General features: G+C 34.3%; 1 protein-coding gene across 1 annotated transcript; it reads left to right on the forward strand.

The window, feature by feature from the left end:
- Positions 1 to 9,080: 9,080 nt before the first annotated feature.
- On the forward strand, positions 9,081 to 10,389 carry LOC108224629 (uncharacterized). Its single transcript, XM_017399302.2, has one exon. The coding sequence runs from the start codon at positions 9,129 to 9,131 to the stop codon at positions 10,125 to 10,127; it is 999 nt and encodes a 332-aa protein (XP_017254791.1). The 5' UTR covers positions 9,081 to 9,128; the 3' UTR covers positions 10,128 to 10,389.
- Positions 10,390 to 18,235: the final 7,846 nt, after the last annotated feature.

The following is an 18,235-nucleotide window of genomic DNA, read 5'->3' on the forward strand; positions in this document are numbered from 1 at the left end:
TGTCAAAAACTGGGACATTCACCAGTTAGACATTAACAACGCCTTCCTTCACGGTGAATTATCTGAAGAAGTGTATATGGAGCTCCCTCAAGGACACCCTCTTCATGGCTCTGGTATGGTATGCCGTCTTATCAAATCTATTTACGGTTTGAGACAGGTTTCCCGTGTATGGTTTGAGAAACTAGCCTCCGTTTTACTGGATCTTGGTTTTACTCAAACAGTCGCAGACTACTCCTTGTTTGTCTACAAGAAAAACGACATCTTTGTTACAGCTTTAGTCTATGTCGATGACATATTACTGTCTGGCAGTAGTAATGAGTTCATAGGCCATGTCAAGAGTGTTCTTCATTCCACCTTCACCATTAAGGATTTGGGCCTTGCCAAGTATTACCTTGGTTTGGAAATACATAGAACTGATGAAGGGTTGTACTTGCATCAGCACAAATTCATTCATGACCTTCTTGTCGAAGCAGGTCTGGAACACTGCAAACCTCTTTCTTTGCCAGTTGATCGAACAATCAAGCTTTCTCCTACTGATGGAGAACTTCTGACTGAACCTACCATATATCGCAAATATGTGGGCAAACTACTCTACTTAACTGTTTCTCGACCCGATATTACCTATGCAGTTCACCATTTGAGCCAATTCTTACAGGCACCTCGAGTCCCTCACATGGTAGCATTACAGCGTATCTTACGCTACTTAAAAGGCACTCCTTATCAAGGGTTATTTTACTCAGCAAAAACCACTCTTAAGCTCGAAGCTTATTGTGATAGCGACTGGGGTTCTACTTTGGATTCATCAGGAATGCTAAAGAGCATTACTGGCATGTGCCTCACTTTAGATTCTTCCCTTGTGAATTGGCACTCCACCAAACAAAAGGTTGTCTCACGGTCCACAGCTGAAGCTGAACTAAGGGCCATTGCAGATACTGCTTGCGAAGTTTCTTGGTTCACTTTATTGCTCAATGAACTACAAGTCCCTCAAGCATTACCAGTTGTTATTCATAGTGATAAGCAGGCTGCACTGGACATTGCTGCAGACCCTGTCTTTCACCCACAAACCAAGCATTTCGCCTTGGATTGCCATTTTGTTCGACAACAAGTCCAGTCTTCACTCATTCATCCACGATATCTTCCTAGTACTTTCCAGCTTGCTGATATATTCACCAAAGGTCTGGGACGTGCTGCTCATTGGCATCTCTTGTCCAGATTGAATGTCTCTCATCCACCTTCAATCTGACGGGGGGCTATTGCACCTGCTTATCACAACTGCCTGCATATCACAACTGCATATCACCTCCACCACTTATCATAACCGTTTTGTAACAGATACAGTGTATATAGTGCAAGTTAGTTTTGTAATTGTGATTCACTTTTCTTACTCTGTAATTCTCTCTCTAAAACAATGCTTTTAGTTTTTCTCTCTCTGAAATACACATTTTAGCTTTAATACAGTAGCTTCTTCTCAAGCTTTAATGGCGTTTGCAATAACTTTAGATAGGGCCAGTATTGCAATTGATTTAGTAACTGACCAACTGCTAGTCTACTAACAGTATCAATGTGTTTTAGTTACAGGCTTCACAGCCTTCTGTCTTTGTTAACCACTTAGCCCAGCATTTCTGACTTTCTGAAGCATGTGGCCACTTCTTATATAGTGACATGGCTTTTCAGTGTATAGGAGTCGAGCTCATCTTTCAGTTACATCTAATCTGCAAGTGTTATTCCTCTGTCCTCATTGCTTGCCGTTGGCATATATAACGCTTGTTGACTAGTTATTAAGTGTCAGTTTTGTAGCGCAGGAGCCATTTTTGTAATTTGTTGGCTTTTGTTTCAACTAGAGCCACACTTGTAGTAATTGTTCGCTTTGTTGCCAGAATTAGTATGAAACCTCGTGCCATCTTCTTCGATGAAGATCTTAATGACGGTGCCAAACAAGTTATGGTATGCTTCCTAGCTTGGACAAATTTTTTAGAGCACATGCAGTGGAGGCCCGGTTCACGCTTCGAACCACGTGAAAGGACTTGGGTCTGCTCTTTTATCAAGTTTTAGCATTGCATGGATTCTGAAAAAACTGGCCAGTCCCACCGTGGTGGGCTGAGCCATTTCAACAGCCTTTTTTACTTTATCAGCTTTTTGTCTCGTAAATTGTGTTATTAATCAGTGCTGCACAATTTATTCTACTTTACTTTTGTAACATTAATATTAACGTTACATAACGTATATAATTTTAGTAACAGCTATATTTTTTACTCCTATAAATATAAAATTTTCACACCTCATTACTCACACTCTTTGCCTTTTAATTTTTTGGAAAAATAGATTTTTTCGCCACCCAACTTATTGTTTGTTTAGAAATTTGCCATCAACCTATAAATTTTTTCCTTTTTGCCACTAATATTAGGTTCGGATTATTTTTTTGTCACTAACGTTTGGTTCGAATTTGATTATTAACATTAAATTATTCTTTTTAGCATTATTGAAACACAATGGTAGTCCGGATGATCTGATGTGTGTCTATATCTTTATATGTAGTACTCCATATGTGTCCGAGGTAGTTTACCTTGGAGGACGAGAATTTGACATGTATTTTAAGACTCCTAAAAGATTTAGTTTCATAAATTATTTTATTTTTTTCTAAATAAAAGTTATGATTGTCTGTTGTCTATATTATATATTATTTCATAAAAATCAAGGTTAGATGTCATCTACAATTATTTAAACTATTGTACAAAAATACAGACGAATACCATAAAAAAAAGTAGACAATAGACAATTATAGAATTTCTTAACCTTGATTTGCGGTTTATATCATATCTAAATTGGTGGTTGAACTCCACAATATAGTATCACTTGACTCGATTTTGCTTGAGAATTGATTGTATATGATAAAGGAAAATGCTAGGGACCCCAAATATTTATCCCAAATGACGTGGCAAAATCTCATTGGTTGTATTCATTCCCATAATAATGTGGCCCCCCTGCAGATTCATCAATCACCCAATCAAATTTCGCCACTTGTTAGCCACGTCATTTGGTACAAATTTTGGGGAAAAAATTTGGGGTTTCTAGCATTGCCCTATGATAAATTATTTGAAGTCATTGATTTCAAATTGATGATTTAATGAATTTTTAAAATTCTAATAATAATTATTCCCCATTTTACCACTCATTTATGTTATTATTACTCCCTCCATCTTCCTATTTTTTTATAGTTATTTTTCACTGCCCGGCACGTATTTTAAGGTTCCTACTTCTTATAAAACATAGTTTTATAATTTAATTTTGAATTTTTTTTTGTGTATAAAAAATCAAAGAAAAAAATTAAAATAATTTATGAAACTAATTCTTTTAGGAGTCTTAAAACACGTGTCAAACTCTCGTCCTCCATGATAAACTATCGAGCGAACATATGAAGTATAATATACAAAGATATAGACATATATCAGATCTTCATAATATATTGCAGACTTCAATATATTTTTTAATAATACCAAAAAGTAACATGATGGTAATAATCAAATCCGAACCTAAAATTAGTGACTAAAAAAAATCCGAACCTAACATTAGTGACAAAAAAGAAAAATATTATAGTTCGATGGCAAATTTCTAAACAAACAATAAGTTGGGTGGCAAAAAAATCTATTTTCCCTAATTTTTTTCTTATCAAAAGATAAATCCAAATAATTCTCCACCTTCAAATTCTCAAAATCCAAATTCTCAACCAAACTTAGGTGAAGAACCTTTTATCTCGTATGAAATGTATATTCAAAACAGTATACGGATGCATGATAAAGATAAACGAACACATAGTCAGCTACAAAATGACTTGGTTGAGCATATCTCGCAGTTCCACACCAACCGTTAATATTTTTTATATTGTAACATTTAAATTTGATGTTTTTAGTGTGCTGTTTTTACTTCATGTTTTAATAATATGATGCATTTTAATTATGAGTCATTTTTTATTTTAATAATGTATTCAAATTTTTTAATCACTTTTATTTGATTATTACATTTTTTCTTAAATTTAAAAATAAATTATATAATCATTCTATTACATATATATATATATATATATATATATATATATATAATAATTTATAGGGTCCTACAGAATATGAGAAATGGGCTTAGCATTGGATGAGTGGGGGTCGCTTTTTTTATAAACCCACTTGGGGTTGAGGTGTCAAAAGCAATGTTACGGAAGTCGCTAGGCGTCCCAGGGCGGTCGGGGTACCTTCTAGCGCTTAATCGGGAAATCAGGGATTAATCGGAGCATTAATCGGGCATATATTATTTTCATTATTATAATTTAATATAATTTAATAATTTTATCTACTTTTCATTATTAGTAGAGTCAAACTGGTAAACAATATAATATCATATATTAAAAATTAATACTTGATACATGTAATACAAAATCATTAATTAAATAAATATATACCAATCAGTATCTTATAAATAATGTGAAAAATATTAAATAAAATTAATCATTTTAGTTTTTTTATAGGATATTAAGTTAAGTAAAAGTGAAAACTTAATTTCTTATAATATAATCATAATTTTAGATTTTATTTATTAAATTATTTTTTTTTGTTATTGGCCGCCTGGACCGCCTAGGCGGGATTTTGACCGCCTATACCGATTTTTGAAAAAAACGCCTAATTCACCGCTTAGGATCGAATCGGGGCGTTTCGGTGCCGCCTAGCGCCTAGGCGGCCGCCTAGACCGATTTTTAGAACATTGGTCAAAAGCGTGTCAGGTGGGTGGGGGGGGAGTGGGTAGTGCCACTGTGGGTGCTCTTATGATCTTTTGTTTATTAAATTAGCTGTGCTGAGTACAGGTTTATCATTTTAGAATGAGATACCTTCAAGGGATCTTGTCAGTGTGAAATCCAATTGAAGTGATATATTATGCATATTGTTTAGCGGATATACTATGTCCTTGGTTACTCAAGGTCGGGAACTGGAGTTTTTGTGGTGGCAATTGTGTGCATTATGTTAAAATCATCATCTCATTAATTCTGGAAAATATGTTGTCCTGCTTATGTAATTATTGACAGTGTTTATTTGTTATGTCATCTTAATTACTACCGATACTTATCATGGTGTCCTGCAGCAAGTGTCGTTTGTGCAAATAATAAGAATGCATCATTAACATTGTAGCCCTCTTTCGCAGATGTCTCAAAGTATGTTGTAGCCATATTACGCGGATTTCATAAAGTATGGTATATTTCTTCTAGAAGCACACCAGTCCCGGGCTACCTTTTCTGAGACTTGCACAGTTTAACTTGTTGTTCATGTCATTTTTGTTCCAAGTAATGATGCTGTGCGATGCATTTGGTACACTTAAGTTGTTTTAAATGCATAAGTCATGGTAAATGAGTGTATTCTTACTGCTCGACCGTTCCCACCATCTATGTCCACTTTCTTCCCCAACAAAACAAATGGAAATAACTCCGGATTGACTGATATGCCTGAATTGGTAAATAACAAAAAAAGCTACTCTTCTTATATCAAACAACTAATCCCATATCAGGTGATGATACAGAAGCTAAGCATGAATATCAACAACCTACTAACGCGAATTGACAAATAACAGGCCCATTAAAGAAACAAAAAAGCATAAACTTGACCAATAACAGACCCATTATGGAAACAAAAAAGCATAAACGTCAAAGGCCTTCTGACATATCTCCAACAACATATGCATACATATTTCAAACTTTAAAATTCACAGGCATACTTGGCGAATTCCAATAACTGGATGTTTTAAAGTCACTGAAATATAATACGCAGATTGCAAGATTGCAGTGGAATTTGATACTGTACACAGGATGTTTTTAAGTCACTGAAATATAATACGCAGATTGCAAGATTGCAGTGGAACTTGATACTGTACGCAGATTGCAGTATGCATTTCTCGTATCTACTTCCATTAGCACCAATTTCGCGTATTCACTAAAATGTCTGGAACAATTTCTCATGTTCACTTCCAGTAGACACAATTTCTAGGCCCTTCCGAAATGCATTTTGGAATTTTCTTATTCCTTCGAGCCCAACTCTTCCAGCAACATTGTGACCACTAAAAGGGTCAAGAATTGTCATATTATAACTATGTGGCACAGGGACAGATCTTTTCCTACAAAAGTGATCAAAAAACAACATTATTGTTACACTATGTGTAGCTCTACACGTTGCGAAGTCAAGAAACAAAAGGTGGCACAGACATGTGAAACAAGGAAATAAATATACTTACGTACGCAAGCAGCAGAAATATCAGTGCTACATATCAATATAATGTAAGTACTAAGAAGCATAATTTTAAATACTAACAAAGTTAATAAATGTACTTACGTAACCAAACAGCCTTCTCGAATTGGCAAAGCCTTTCGAAAGTAATCAAAATCTTGACCATAGAACTTGAAAAAGTCAACTAGAAGGCTGGCTAATGTTGCTTCAGATCTGTGAAAATTATGTGTACCAGTGTTGTAGCTTCTTGACTCTTCTACAAGTTCATTTAGATTCGTTATCTTTTCTTTTCTAAAAAACGGAGGAATGACTTCATTTCTCTGCAACACGAATATTCCAAGTAACATATGCCCTGAGTTTGAAAGTCCATCAGCTTTTGAATTGTTACTATCGATGTAGGGAATATCTCTATCTTTGGTGATAGTTATTGAAATTCGATAATGAATTACCAAAACAGCACAAAATTAGCATATGTAACCATTAGATTTACATCCCTCTCCCTAATTCAATTCAATTCAATCAGCCAATTAAAAGATTATCGTCACTAACTATTCATACATGTCTCTCCCTCTTCATACATCTATACAAACATTAAGCATATAAACATTCAATCATAAAAGCATACCACATAAATAATCCATACACATGTAAAATCTATACAAAACCTAAAAATTATAATCCATACACATGTAAAAATTTATACAAAATCTAAAAATTATAAATGCATACCTCGTTCGGGATATCTTTTACTTTCTTAATCACAGTGGCGAATCCAGCTCCGAAAATAAGGGTCGCATATAATATTTTGTAATGATGATTAATCGGAATAAACACAGGAAAAAGAATAATATTTATATTATATAATTTTTTACCGTTTAACAAAATAAATAAGTCATGTCCACTTTGATTAGAATGGTGGATACCAACATAATCATATAGAAACCTGCATTTATCTTGCTCACCAGTTGTACCGCATATCATGCACTCATTTACACCTGCATTTTTTGCGATGACGATGAATCCCCTTCCATGAAGTTGTGCAGTAAAACATCTTGACTGTAAGGCAGCAGAAGATTACTTGAATTTCTTTTACGGAAAACCAAAATTTAATAATACTATGAGAAAGACAAAGATTTACATTCTGAACCTTACCCTATTGTAATTTACAAATCTCTAAGCTTGTTTGTGAGTTGTCTTTGTACCAGTACACGTTCTTTGAAAGCTTCCCATTATTTAAATCTTGAAAAAAGGAATTGCATGTCGTATTAAAATTAAAATAAGCCTCTGTTATGTTGCATATATGACCAACTAAGAGGATTTTGACTATTGTTGTCTACGCCACTATGGTGGTTGGTGTTCAAATTTCAAATGAGGAACTCATTTGTGGATAAATAGTTTTGCAAAAGAGTATTCAGAATTTGTTATGTACGTGAGTGCTATTCCTACCGTAAAGACAAGCTTACCTTCCTAATCTTCTTTACGGTTGTGACTTGTGGAAGCCATGTTCTATACTTGCACAATTGCTCTAATAGTCTAATATGCTAATGTCAAATGATTGCCAGATCGTGACTTCTAGAAGCCATGTTCTACACTTGCACAATTGCTCTAATAGTCTAATATTCTAATCTCAAATGATTGTTAAGTTAATATGAATGCAGAAAGCCAGATAAGAACATAAATCTGAATTTTCAGATATGTATTTACGTTGATAGACATGCATGTAGGTATTCATACTTGGCATGATTGACATATATATCATCTAATATTGTCAAGATAATTATAAAAAAGAAAGTATGAGTTTACAGTTATAATCATGTGACTTGTAAACTTCTCATAGAGGAAGTCTTAATGTAATGCATATTTATGTAATTATGTGTCTACAAAATGAAAAGATTTTATACTAAAGAAGAGCCTTGATCCATTAAAAAAACAGAGGCGTGGCAGAGTTGGACCCGGTGTCCTTTGAAACAAATTGGACTCGGATTAACAAAGCTGGTAATTGTTTAAAAACTATTGATATTGTTTGGGCTAAGCCCACCTCAATACAAGCCCAGATCCTCCCCCACTTGAGTTTCTCACACCTAGAACATTTTAAATTGGTGAAGTTGAATATGGGAAGTCATGTATCATTCTAGAATATTTTAAATTGGTGAAGTTGAATATGGGAAGTCATGTATCATTTATTTTAAGGGTCTGAAAGGGGCTCAAAGCTTTGCATTGCTTCTATGTTCTCTTGTACTACTAATTTACAAACTAATTTGTTTTTTGATTTTAAAATTTGAATTATTTAAAAATTGTAAAATATTACAAATCGCAGTAATTTGTTTTTTGATTTTGAAAATTGAATTATTTAAAAATCGTAAATATTACAAATCGCAGGTTGCTCGTCCTTGCAGCGGCGAGAAAGCTTCAACAAGAAGCTTTGCACTTTCTTCTACACTGTAATGTACAGTATGTGTTCTCAGTTCCGTATAAATATATGTGTATGTGGTTAGCGGTAACTGCACGTGGGCTTATGGGCAGCATGGAGAGAAGAAAAAGAACGGCAACGTGGCATGTTTTTGTCCATCATAAAATAAATGCATTAAGTATGAGCGGTGGCAGGCTTGTAGATAAGCTGAACGAAGAGGGCGGTTTTACAGCACGGGCAGAATACTGTACAAAAGACGCAACATCAATTATAATGCACATAGATAAGTATGAGCGATGGCAGGCTTGTAAATAAGCTGAACTTGGAGCTTGGAGGGCAATTTTACATCACGGACAGAATATTGTACCAAAGACGCAACAGCAATTATAATGCACAATTGCACATAGATGTACATAGATAAATTAAAATTCTAAAATGCGAAACCCCAGTTCAGCGTGAGCCAAATGTCTACTACACTCACACTGTCAACAATCCAAAAACGTCTCTCCACCCCTCTCCAAATACAACCACTTCCTTCCCCACCGTTACGAAATCTTCGTCGTTCTTTTAAACCCAATCTCATTAAAATCTCCCCTCTTCGTTATTATCCAATAAAAGCCCAACAAACCCAGAAACCCGACCCGGAAATAAAACCCCAAGATGGAATCCCAATTGAATTCGTTAAAACATTGGCTAGTTTCAAATCCAGATACAATTACATTCGGGTCATTGAAGTTTCAAGAAGATCCGACCACCCATTTGCCGGTTCAAGGCTTCTCTTACTGGATGGACCCGGTAATATTCATAGCATTTCATATCTATTCAAGTCTTTAACTAGTACTTATTTTGATGTGTTCGCGATTCTCCCGCCAATTTTGCCTCCGGGTCCTTTGGGGATTCTCGGGTTCGGAGCCGGGTCGGCGGCCCGGTTGATATTGGAGCTGTACCCACATGGGGTTATTCATGGGTTTGAGATTGACCCGGATGTGATTTCAGTTGGTAGGGAGTTTTTTGGGCTTACCAAGATGGAGAAGAAGTATGATGACAGGCTCTTTGTGTATGTTGGGGATGCTTTGAATGCTAGTGTCGAAGGTGGGTATTCAGGTTTTTTGATTGATTTGTTTGGGGAAGGGTGTTTAATTCCGGAGCTGCAAGACCCGGGAACATGGGAAATGTTGAAAAAGAGGTTGAGAAAAGGCGGGAAAATGATGGTGAATGTTGGTGGGAGTTGTGTTGAACCTGAGGACTCGAGAAGAGATGGAAGGGTGATCATGGAAGAAACTTTGAAGGCAATGCATAAGGTTTTTCCTGGGGAAGTTTACGTTATGAGTCTGGGAAATGGTAAAGATGATAGTTCTATTGCTTTTATTGGTGAAATGCCTAATCTTGAATCATGGAGAAAAGCGTTGCCTAAGTCTCTTAAACTATATGTAGATATGTGGAGGCCTTATCGTGAAGTCTGAGGAATCTAATTCTTAGTTGTACCTTAGTTGATATGGGTATACTATTGGTAACAATATGTCGATGATTCGAGGTATTGAAAGCATGTGTAGCTGAGTTTTGGACTTAAGTCGAATTCTCAACAGAAATCCATGTCTATATAGTATAAAGAGTCAAAGTTAAATTGTGATATTTTTGGCTAATATTTCTGAATTGCGGTAAAAGGCTAAAACACTGCCACTTCTCTTTGTTGCTAATTGGAGCTGTTATCACCCATTCATACCACTCTGTTCTAGCTATCTGTCATATTCTCAAGTGAATTTTGAATGTGAAACCAGATATTCCTTTCTTCTCCTTAAAACATAATTTTTAAGATATTCCAGATGTTCTGTTGGATTATATCCTTCCACATTTGCATAATTTCTGCTTTTACTCTTTAAAACATAATCAGAGAGAAATACAAAAGGGATAAGAACTATAGGAACCAGAGAACCCTAGAATCTTATGTTGGTGTTGCTTTGAATCTTTGTTAGGGTTTTAATTTTTATTATAGTTAGAGTATCACTTATATTTCTATATGGACTTTAATATAGTAAATAGTATAATGTAATTATCACTTCTCAGGTTTCAATATGTTAATGTCATGAACTGTTGCACATTTTCCTTCAAGATTCTTGATAATGTTCAATTAAAAAGGGCATTTTCTGGAACAGATATGTATAACATCACCTTTATATATTGACTGTTAATATGCTGGTATTATATATGTCATAGTTTATTAAGTTGCATGGTATCTTTTTTACAGTCCTAGCATAATACATAGCGCCATCACAAAAAACATTGTGTTTACCCTGTTTATTATTCCTCAATGCTGCTAAGAAGGTTTATTGTAGAAGATACTATAATTGTATTGCAAGCTTCAATTTAATTGCTTGGTTGTGTTGTTACACCGTTACTTAAAGCATCAAGTACGTAATTATTATCTAAGATGTTCAAGGTGGTTTCTGTAATCATCCCAGGCATATGATTGCCAGGGACCATGACCTTGTTTATATATACATATATACATGTAACACCAAAGCTTCGAGGTGGTCAGATGCTTCTAGAGCGTTCATTATCCTTACATGTAATGTATGCTCCAAGCTTTGCATACATTACATACTTATATATTATATAGTTGCCTTTTATGTAACCTCCTAAGTGCAGCACATGCATTTCTGCACCATTCACTTTGAGGGAAAAACGGGGTGCAGCCATCCTGTAGAATGTGGACAATGAGAATATTAGCTTACAAGTAATTAGGAACCAGTATTGTTGTGATTTATCTAGCAAACATGTAAACAGACGACGAGCAAGATTTATGTCTGTGAACTGTCCCCATTTGCACATGATTCGACAGCCCTTCATATAAGTTCTTTAACTTTGGCACTCTTGGCAAAAGTACTTACTTTATCCTAGGTAATTAATATTTGTCCATTATAACATGCAGATTGCAAAGTTTTCCCTAGGGTTTTCAAGCACTGCTAAATCCCAGGCACTTGCAAGCTCTTTAAAGGTAGGAAATTTGTTAGCCTGACAATGATATAAAACTTTCGTAAGTCGAATCAGTATAGTATTTTGACTATTAGCATATTTAGTGCTGCAGTTTTCTTTACTTGATATGAAACATTCTTCTCTTTTTCCTAGTTGGTAGAGCCTTAATAAGAAAGGGATATTGCAATAGAACAAGTCCTAACTTGTAAGTCTTAGCAGAGAGAGTTCATCATAGGTGAATGGCATGTGCCTTTTTTATTTAAAACTCCATCAATCCATATGGAGGATTGGCATTCTGTGGCGTACACCATTATAACAATGCACAATTGTCTTGAAACATTTGGTCTCGGTTAAATGCTTTTCAAATCTGTAAGTTGCAGAGCTGAATACGCACAAATATCTTAACACTTGTACCCCTTTTTAACTGAAACAGTCTTAAATCATGAATTGTGATACAAATAATTTTCTGGGAGAACAACTCCTCATATGTCCCTTGCCTCCAAACTTCACAAAAATTGACAATTGTGTTGACACTCAACAATGTGAGCCTATGATGGATGCTGCAGAAGCTCAATCTTACATAAAGCAGTTGTCCTGAACACCCGAATTTTGGTGAGCTCTAAATTTTCTAGTTCCTGCACAGTATTATTTGGTCCAATGCCCCTCATGTTTGATAAAAGTCCAATTCTCTTAATTTAGGTTTTACTAAGTTTGATATGCAGAAAGAGATGGCTGCTTCTTCCCCAAATGGTAAAGATAAATTTCAGTTTATACTGATTAACAGTTTCCATGCATAATAAAGTGCAACGTCATTAATCCAGATTACTAAACCTTGCTAAAAATTGTTCCAAGAGTTGTTCTTGTGGAACATTGGATAATGAATGCAGATCTACTATTATGTTGTTTCATTCTGTTTTGTGCAAAGAATCTTGTTTCCTTTATATACTGTTTTAGTAGGTTCTGTGAGATTTTAGAAGCTAATCACTTGCACATAATATTGTCAAAAATGCTCATTGATATTCTATTCCCTATCTCATGTTCACTTGCTAAGCTGATTATGTGGACAATGGCTGGGAAGAAATCTGCGAAATTTTGGTCTTTGTCCTGTATTCTGTAAGATGTGTGGAGTGATATCAAACAACGGCATTCTAGTCGGTTACAGCATTCTGATTATCTCTGAGGTAGCAGGGTGCACCTTCTTGCTATCAGCACTAGATTGAGCTGGGAGGTTAGCAAAGAACAGGGGAACTAGACACATGTCATTCTGTTTAGCTATGCCTCCTCAACGGAGGTATGGTCATACTGTAGATGCTATTGCAAAAAAGAAAAGAATTACTTTCCTGGCTTTAAATCAGAAAAGCCAGATAATTAGGAAGGAGTATTAATTACTGGCGCAGAATTACTCTCGTCTTGAAGTAATCATTTTATATTATTTTAATAAATTATTATATAGTAAAGTTTTATAAAGACCACTTTTCATGGAAGACACAATATTATAAAATGTATAATTTTATGAATCATATCATATGAGAATCATTTTTTAATAAATATCTTAAAAATGATATATGTTTTGTAAGTATCGGCATTGCATAACATAGGTCTCTAAAACATGTCTAGCTTGCAAAATATTTGTTTTTTAGATTTTTAATAAAATAACACTATTTATAGAATACATTTATAAAATAATAAATTTTTAATGGTTTGATTGCTTATGTCTCCGGGGTCTTGAGAAAGTTGATATGGAATATGAATATCATCATGGTTGATCGAGAAAAGGAGTTGTATCGTGTATGTTGAATGTACGTGGTTTGTGTGCGTGCCAATAATTGCAATCCTGGCAGGGGCCACGCTCATTTTTCCGTGTCTCTTGTCATCACACTGAATCTGATCATGGCTTCCGCTTTCCCCTCTTGATGTTAAATGAACGAACACAATAGTCACCGGCTAGTGTGAAAATATTCCAATCCGTTTCAAAATATATGTCCACTTAAGAAAAAAAAGGTTTGTTTCAAAATACTTGTCCACTTCAACTTTCAATGCAAATTTATATTTTCAAAATCAACTCTCATCCACGTATTTCTAACTTATATTTCCAAGATCAACCATACACCACATATTATGTTAAATTAATGATTTAACACACCTCTATTTTCTCAAAATCCACTTTTCTTAAACTGTGTAATTTTTTGAAAGTGAACATGTAATTTGAAACGGAGGGAGTACTAACTTTTGATTGTTGGATGGATATTAAATGTTGATGATCCCCGTGCATTCACACTAATTTCACCAATCAAATTAAGTCATCTTAATAAAAGCCGGTGATTAGCATGTGCCCATGGACGCACATTAGAAAAACCGTCCAATGAATATGCATGTCCATATATAACAAACACTACGCTCCGTAGCAACAAATCAAAAGCAGATCAACATAACTACAGCCTCCATGTGAATGTGTTAAACTGAATCATGACAAACAATGCCAGTTAATTAGCATAAGAAATCAAGGAAACCAAGCAACTTGAATCCCGCCGCTATTCCAGTGATGGAGGGACACCATTATTCATAAATCTTAGGTAGTTAGGTATATGTGATGATACCGATCTATCATACATCCCAGTTGAATAACATGTCCACATTTCTCTTGTCCATCTTTTTCACAAGGACGTGTCGTGCATGAATATCTCACAGGTTGTAAATCATTAGATTATGATATATATGCATAATTATGAGAATAGCGGAGGAAACAGTAATGGCCTGGGCTGGGTAGCACCAAATTAAGCATGGGGCTCGTTATTACTAAGCAGGCAGATCGGGCCGCAGGGAAGATTATGGTTGCGGAAAACATCTCCGGCCCATGAAATATAGCCCCGGTTTATTAGAAGCAACCGCTGATTTTGAGTTTCTATTTTTCATCAGCCGTTTATATAAATAAGTGGAAACACTTTTAAAAAGTTGAGCCCTCGTTATACAAAACCTACATCAAATTTCACATAACAAATTGCTCGGCCTTTCGATCCCTCCTTTCTCTTCCATCTCTTATTATTTTTTCACTTCCAACAACACATATCTAAGCTTTAATTCATGGTCTGGAATTAACAGCTTAAATATAGTCAAACTCATATCAAACTTGTGAGTCGGTCTTTAAATTGAAAAAAATATGCATGCAGCCAACTAGATAAAGTATTTATAACTATTAATCAAGAGACCGCGTACTCATCCGTCCTTCTTTAGTTGTCACATTTGAAAACACATATATTAAGAAAAATTAAATGTTATAAGTTGTTTCCATACATACATTAATTGAACTGACGTAACCTTCGCTTGCGCTCATGTGTTAAAAAATGACATGTAGGCTACGGACTTAGAGCAAATTCAAGAGTGCCTCAGATTGATGTCCTAAATCAAAATTTAAGGCATTCGAAGCAAATGAGTGTTCCAACAATGTCCTAGTGGTGCCTTAAAACACTAAGACATCTTTCAAATGCATGACTTATTTTTGAGGCACAAGTATGCATGCCCTAAATCATTTTTACAAATAAAAAATTAGCTTTATCTCATTTGAACACATCTCTCTCCTCACTCCTTTTCATTTCCCTCCAACAATAATTCAAATATATTACTATTTTAATAATAAGTCACAATAATAAGGCATATTGTTGGAGTTGGTATATTAAAATGATGTCCTAAATCACTAGGACACTATTTTTTATTATATTTATGAGGCAATTGCTAGGACATTGTTGGACTTGCTCTTAGTGCTTTAAGTATATCTATCTAATTTTACCCGATCCATTCGAATTATAAAAACACAGATCAAAAAATTTACACTAAAATTTCGGCAGTTTTGAGAATCATACTTTCAAAATTAAGATTTCAGCTGTTATTTTTCCGTTGTTCAATCTTCATCACCTTCATTGTGCTCTTCCAACCTCCCTTGTATTTACTAGTTTTTTTTAGTACAATCAAGATATGATCGTTTTTGGACGAGTTCTTGTTGAGAGTCGTGCCCATTTTTTTGGATGTTGGTGTTTTGTATTTTGATTTTTTTGTGTGCTTTGTTATCGGTTTCATTAAATTTTATAAGAAGAACTTATATTCAATTTTGGACGATCCGCAAGGCTAGCATAAAATATAGCACGATGGTGAATATCGCAAGAGCTCACCTTTCACCATAAAAAAATTGTCCATATTTTCAGGGTAGTTGTTGCTCCAATATCAATTTATGTAACTAATAGTTCTGAATATTGGGCAAAAGATGATACTTATGTGAACTTCAATTATGCTATTATGTCCACAACTCATGTAGTTGGATTGCTCGAGATATAATTGTAATACTTTTGAGATTAAAGAATTTAAATATTTTATGTTTTAAGCGATTTGAAAACAAAACGAAGCTCTTCTCTGGAACTTGTGACGAATGTTCATAGTAGATACTGTCGGTAGTTATGTTACGAAGGAAAATTTCGTCATAAATTCTCAATCTTATGACGAACTAAGTATCGTAAGTTTAGCTATTATTTTAGTGAAATTACGGGTCCCACCAAATAAAATTAACGACACTTGACCATACTTACGACGCATGTGAAAAATTGTGACGTTTTTTCGAATTTACTACTTGAGCAAAAACGACGGAAATATTCCGTCATAAATTCGAAACTTACGATGGATTCTAAGACCTAATTTATGTTATAAATACCCGGTTTTGTAGCAGTGTTGAACGAATCATACTCTTAGTTTGTATATTATGATTAAATTTAATTTTTTTTAGGAAAGATGATAAAACTTTTTCTTAATTTACCGATTATATATTTGATATGAATAGAGACGACTAATACATGAAATTTGTGTGTAGTTGTTCTGTACTAGACTATATAAAATGATTTTTGATAAAGTGTGATTATATATATACATCAAAAAAATTAATACACTTTTTAATTTGTTTTTAGGATGGATAATTGTATACATATATTAATGTTTGAAATGTATAAAATATTGTAAATTCATATATTTAAGTATATTTTATAAATACATTGTACTACTTGTTATGATACTTGCCACTAGTCAAAGACATCATCTCTTATGTGTGCCCCTCATCTATTATTAAATCCCTTGTCTTTCTGCTTCGTTCCCTAGCCCTTCACTAAATGCCTTGAATTGCTTCTCCCCTTTTCTGCTGCATAAATAGTTACTTTCTGCTTCTGATTTCCCACACTAAAATTAGGGTTTTTACGATCTTTCAACAAATCTATCTGTTTTGCCTTGTAAGAGTAATTGGTTAGATAAGTAAACCAAGAGCAAAGCTCACAGATACTGAAAGATCATCACTCTACCTCTCTAGCTGCAGCAAGCTAGCAAACTAAAAGTATTTATTTCTTTGAAAAGGTAAATGATCTCTGAGTTACTCTTTCTCTATTATATTTTCCTTAACTGTATTATTTTATTAAGAAACCTATATATTATGTGGATCATAATTATGTTTGTTTCTGTTTGTGTGAATTGTTTATCATTCATATGCTTTCTGAGTTATGTTTGCTTTGAAAAGGTAAATTAAACTCTAGGTACGTGAAATGCAGAGTTCCTGATCTAGCTAGGGTTTGACTATATATGTTTGAATATCAGAATCTGCCTGTGTTATTCTTAAAATCTGTGGTTACGTGTTAGGTTAGAGTTGCAGAGAGAACACAATTATTAGTCATGGCAGTGCTACAGGTCCCATAGATTCACCTGCTTTCATATGCAAGTATATGGTCATGACTATTTTATCATAACTCTGAGATAAACTGGAGATCTTTCAAATCTGAAAAGCAGTACATACACGCCTCTCCTGTATTTATGCAAGATTTATGGAAAGTACAACTGGTAAAGCATGAAAATCAGAAACCATGGCAGGAACTATCATTGAAAATGTTCAATGAAAGTAAAGAAATTAGGGGTCTAGTACGGGAAAATAGTTTTAGAAATAATATTTTTGTGCTTGGTCTTGGTGTGTTTCATGTCACTGATATTTAACAATTTAATAACAACTTATTGAAATTTGTAATCATGGGTCTCCTAACTGATGTATACCTTGTCAATTGTCATGCTATGCATCAGTATAAGAAAAACCTTACAATTGTTAGAGAATCAGTATTTGTTATCAAGGGGCTACTGAAGAAATTAATGGACGAGAAATATTACATATAATATAAAAAACACGTCTAGTTACAATAATTTTGTGAGGAGTAAATTAATTTTCACAATTATTTGTATGTATAAAATATATGTTTTTCTGTTCTTTTTAACCTGGGGAGGCTTCACTATCCTCACTCTTTAATATGTCTTCCCATGATTAAAAATAACTTAATTAAGTGTAGGTCTTAATATAAGTAATTAGAAACTAGAATGTCAATGGATCGATTTGAAGTTGATTTTCATTGTAAATCAAGACAATGATTCTTTTCTTTTAGGAGCAGAACTTAGAATGTCGAAACTGATTTGTAGATGATTTTTTCAATGTAAATTTAAACAATATACGTTGATTCCGTTGTTTTAACCATAATTCAAAAAAATTAAGAGTGAAAAGAAATGATCTAACTTGGTCTTTTCCTTTGCATCCCAA

The sequence above is a fragment of the Daucus carota genome, chromosome 6 (assembly GCF_001625215.2).
Source record: "Daucus carota subsp. sativus chromosome 6, DH1 v3.0, whole genome shotgun sequence".
Lineage (NCBI taxonomy): Eukaryota > Viridiplantae > Streptophyta > Magnoliopsida > Apiales > Apiaceae > Daucus > Daucus carota.

Excerpts from the sequence above, each read along its gene's own strand:
- LOC108224629 (XM_017399302.2), top strand. The coding sequence starts at position 9,129 with ATGTCTACTACACTCACACTGTCAACAATCCAAAAACGTCTCTCCACC.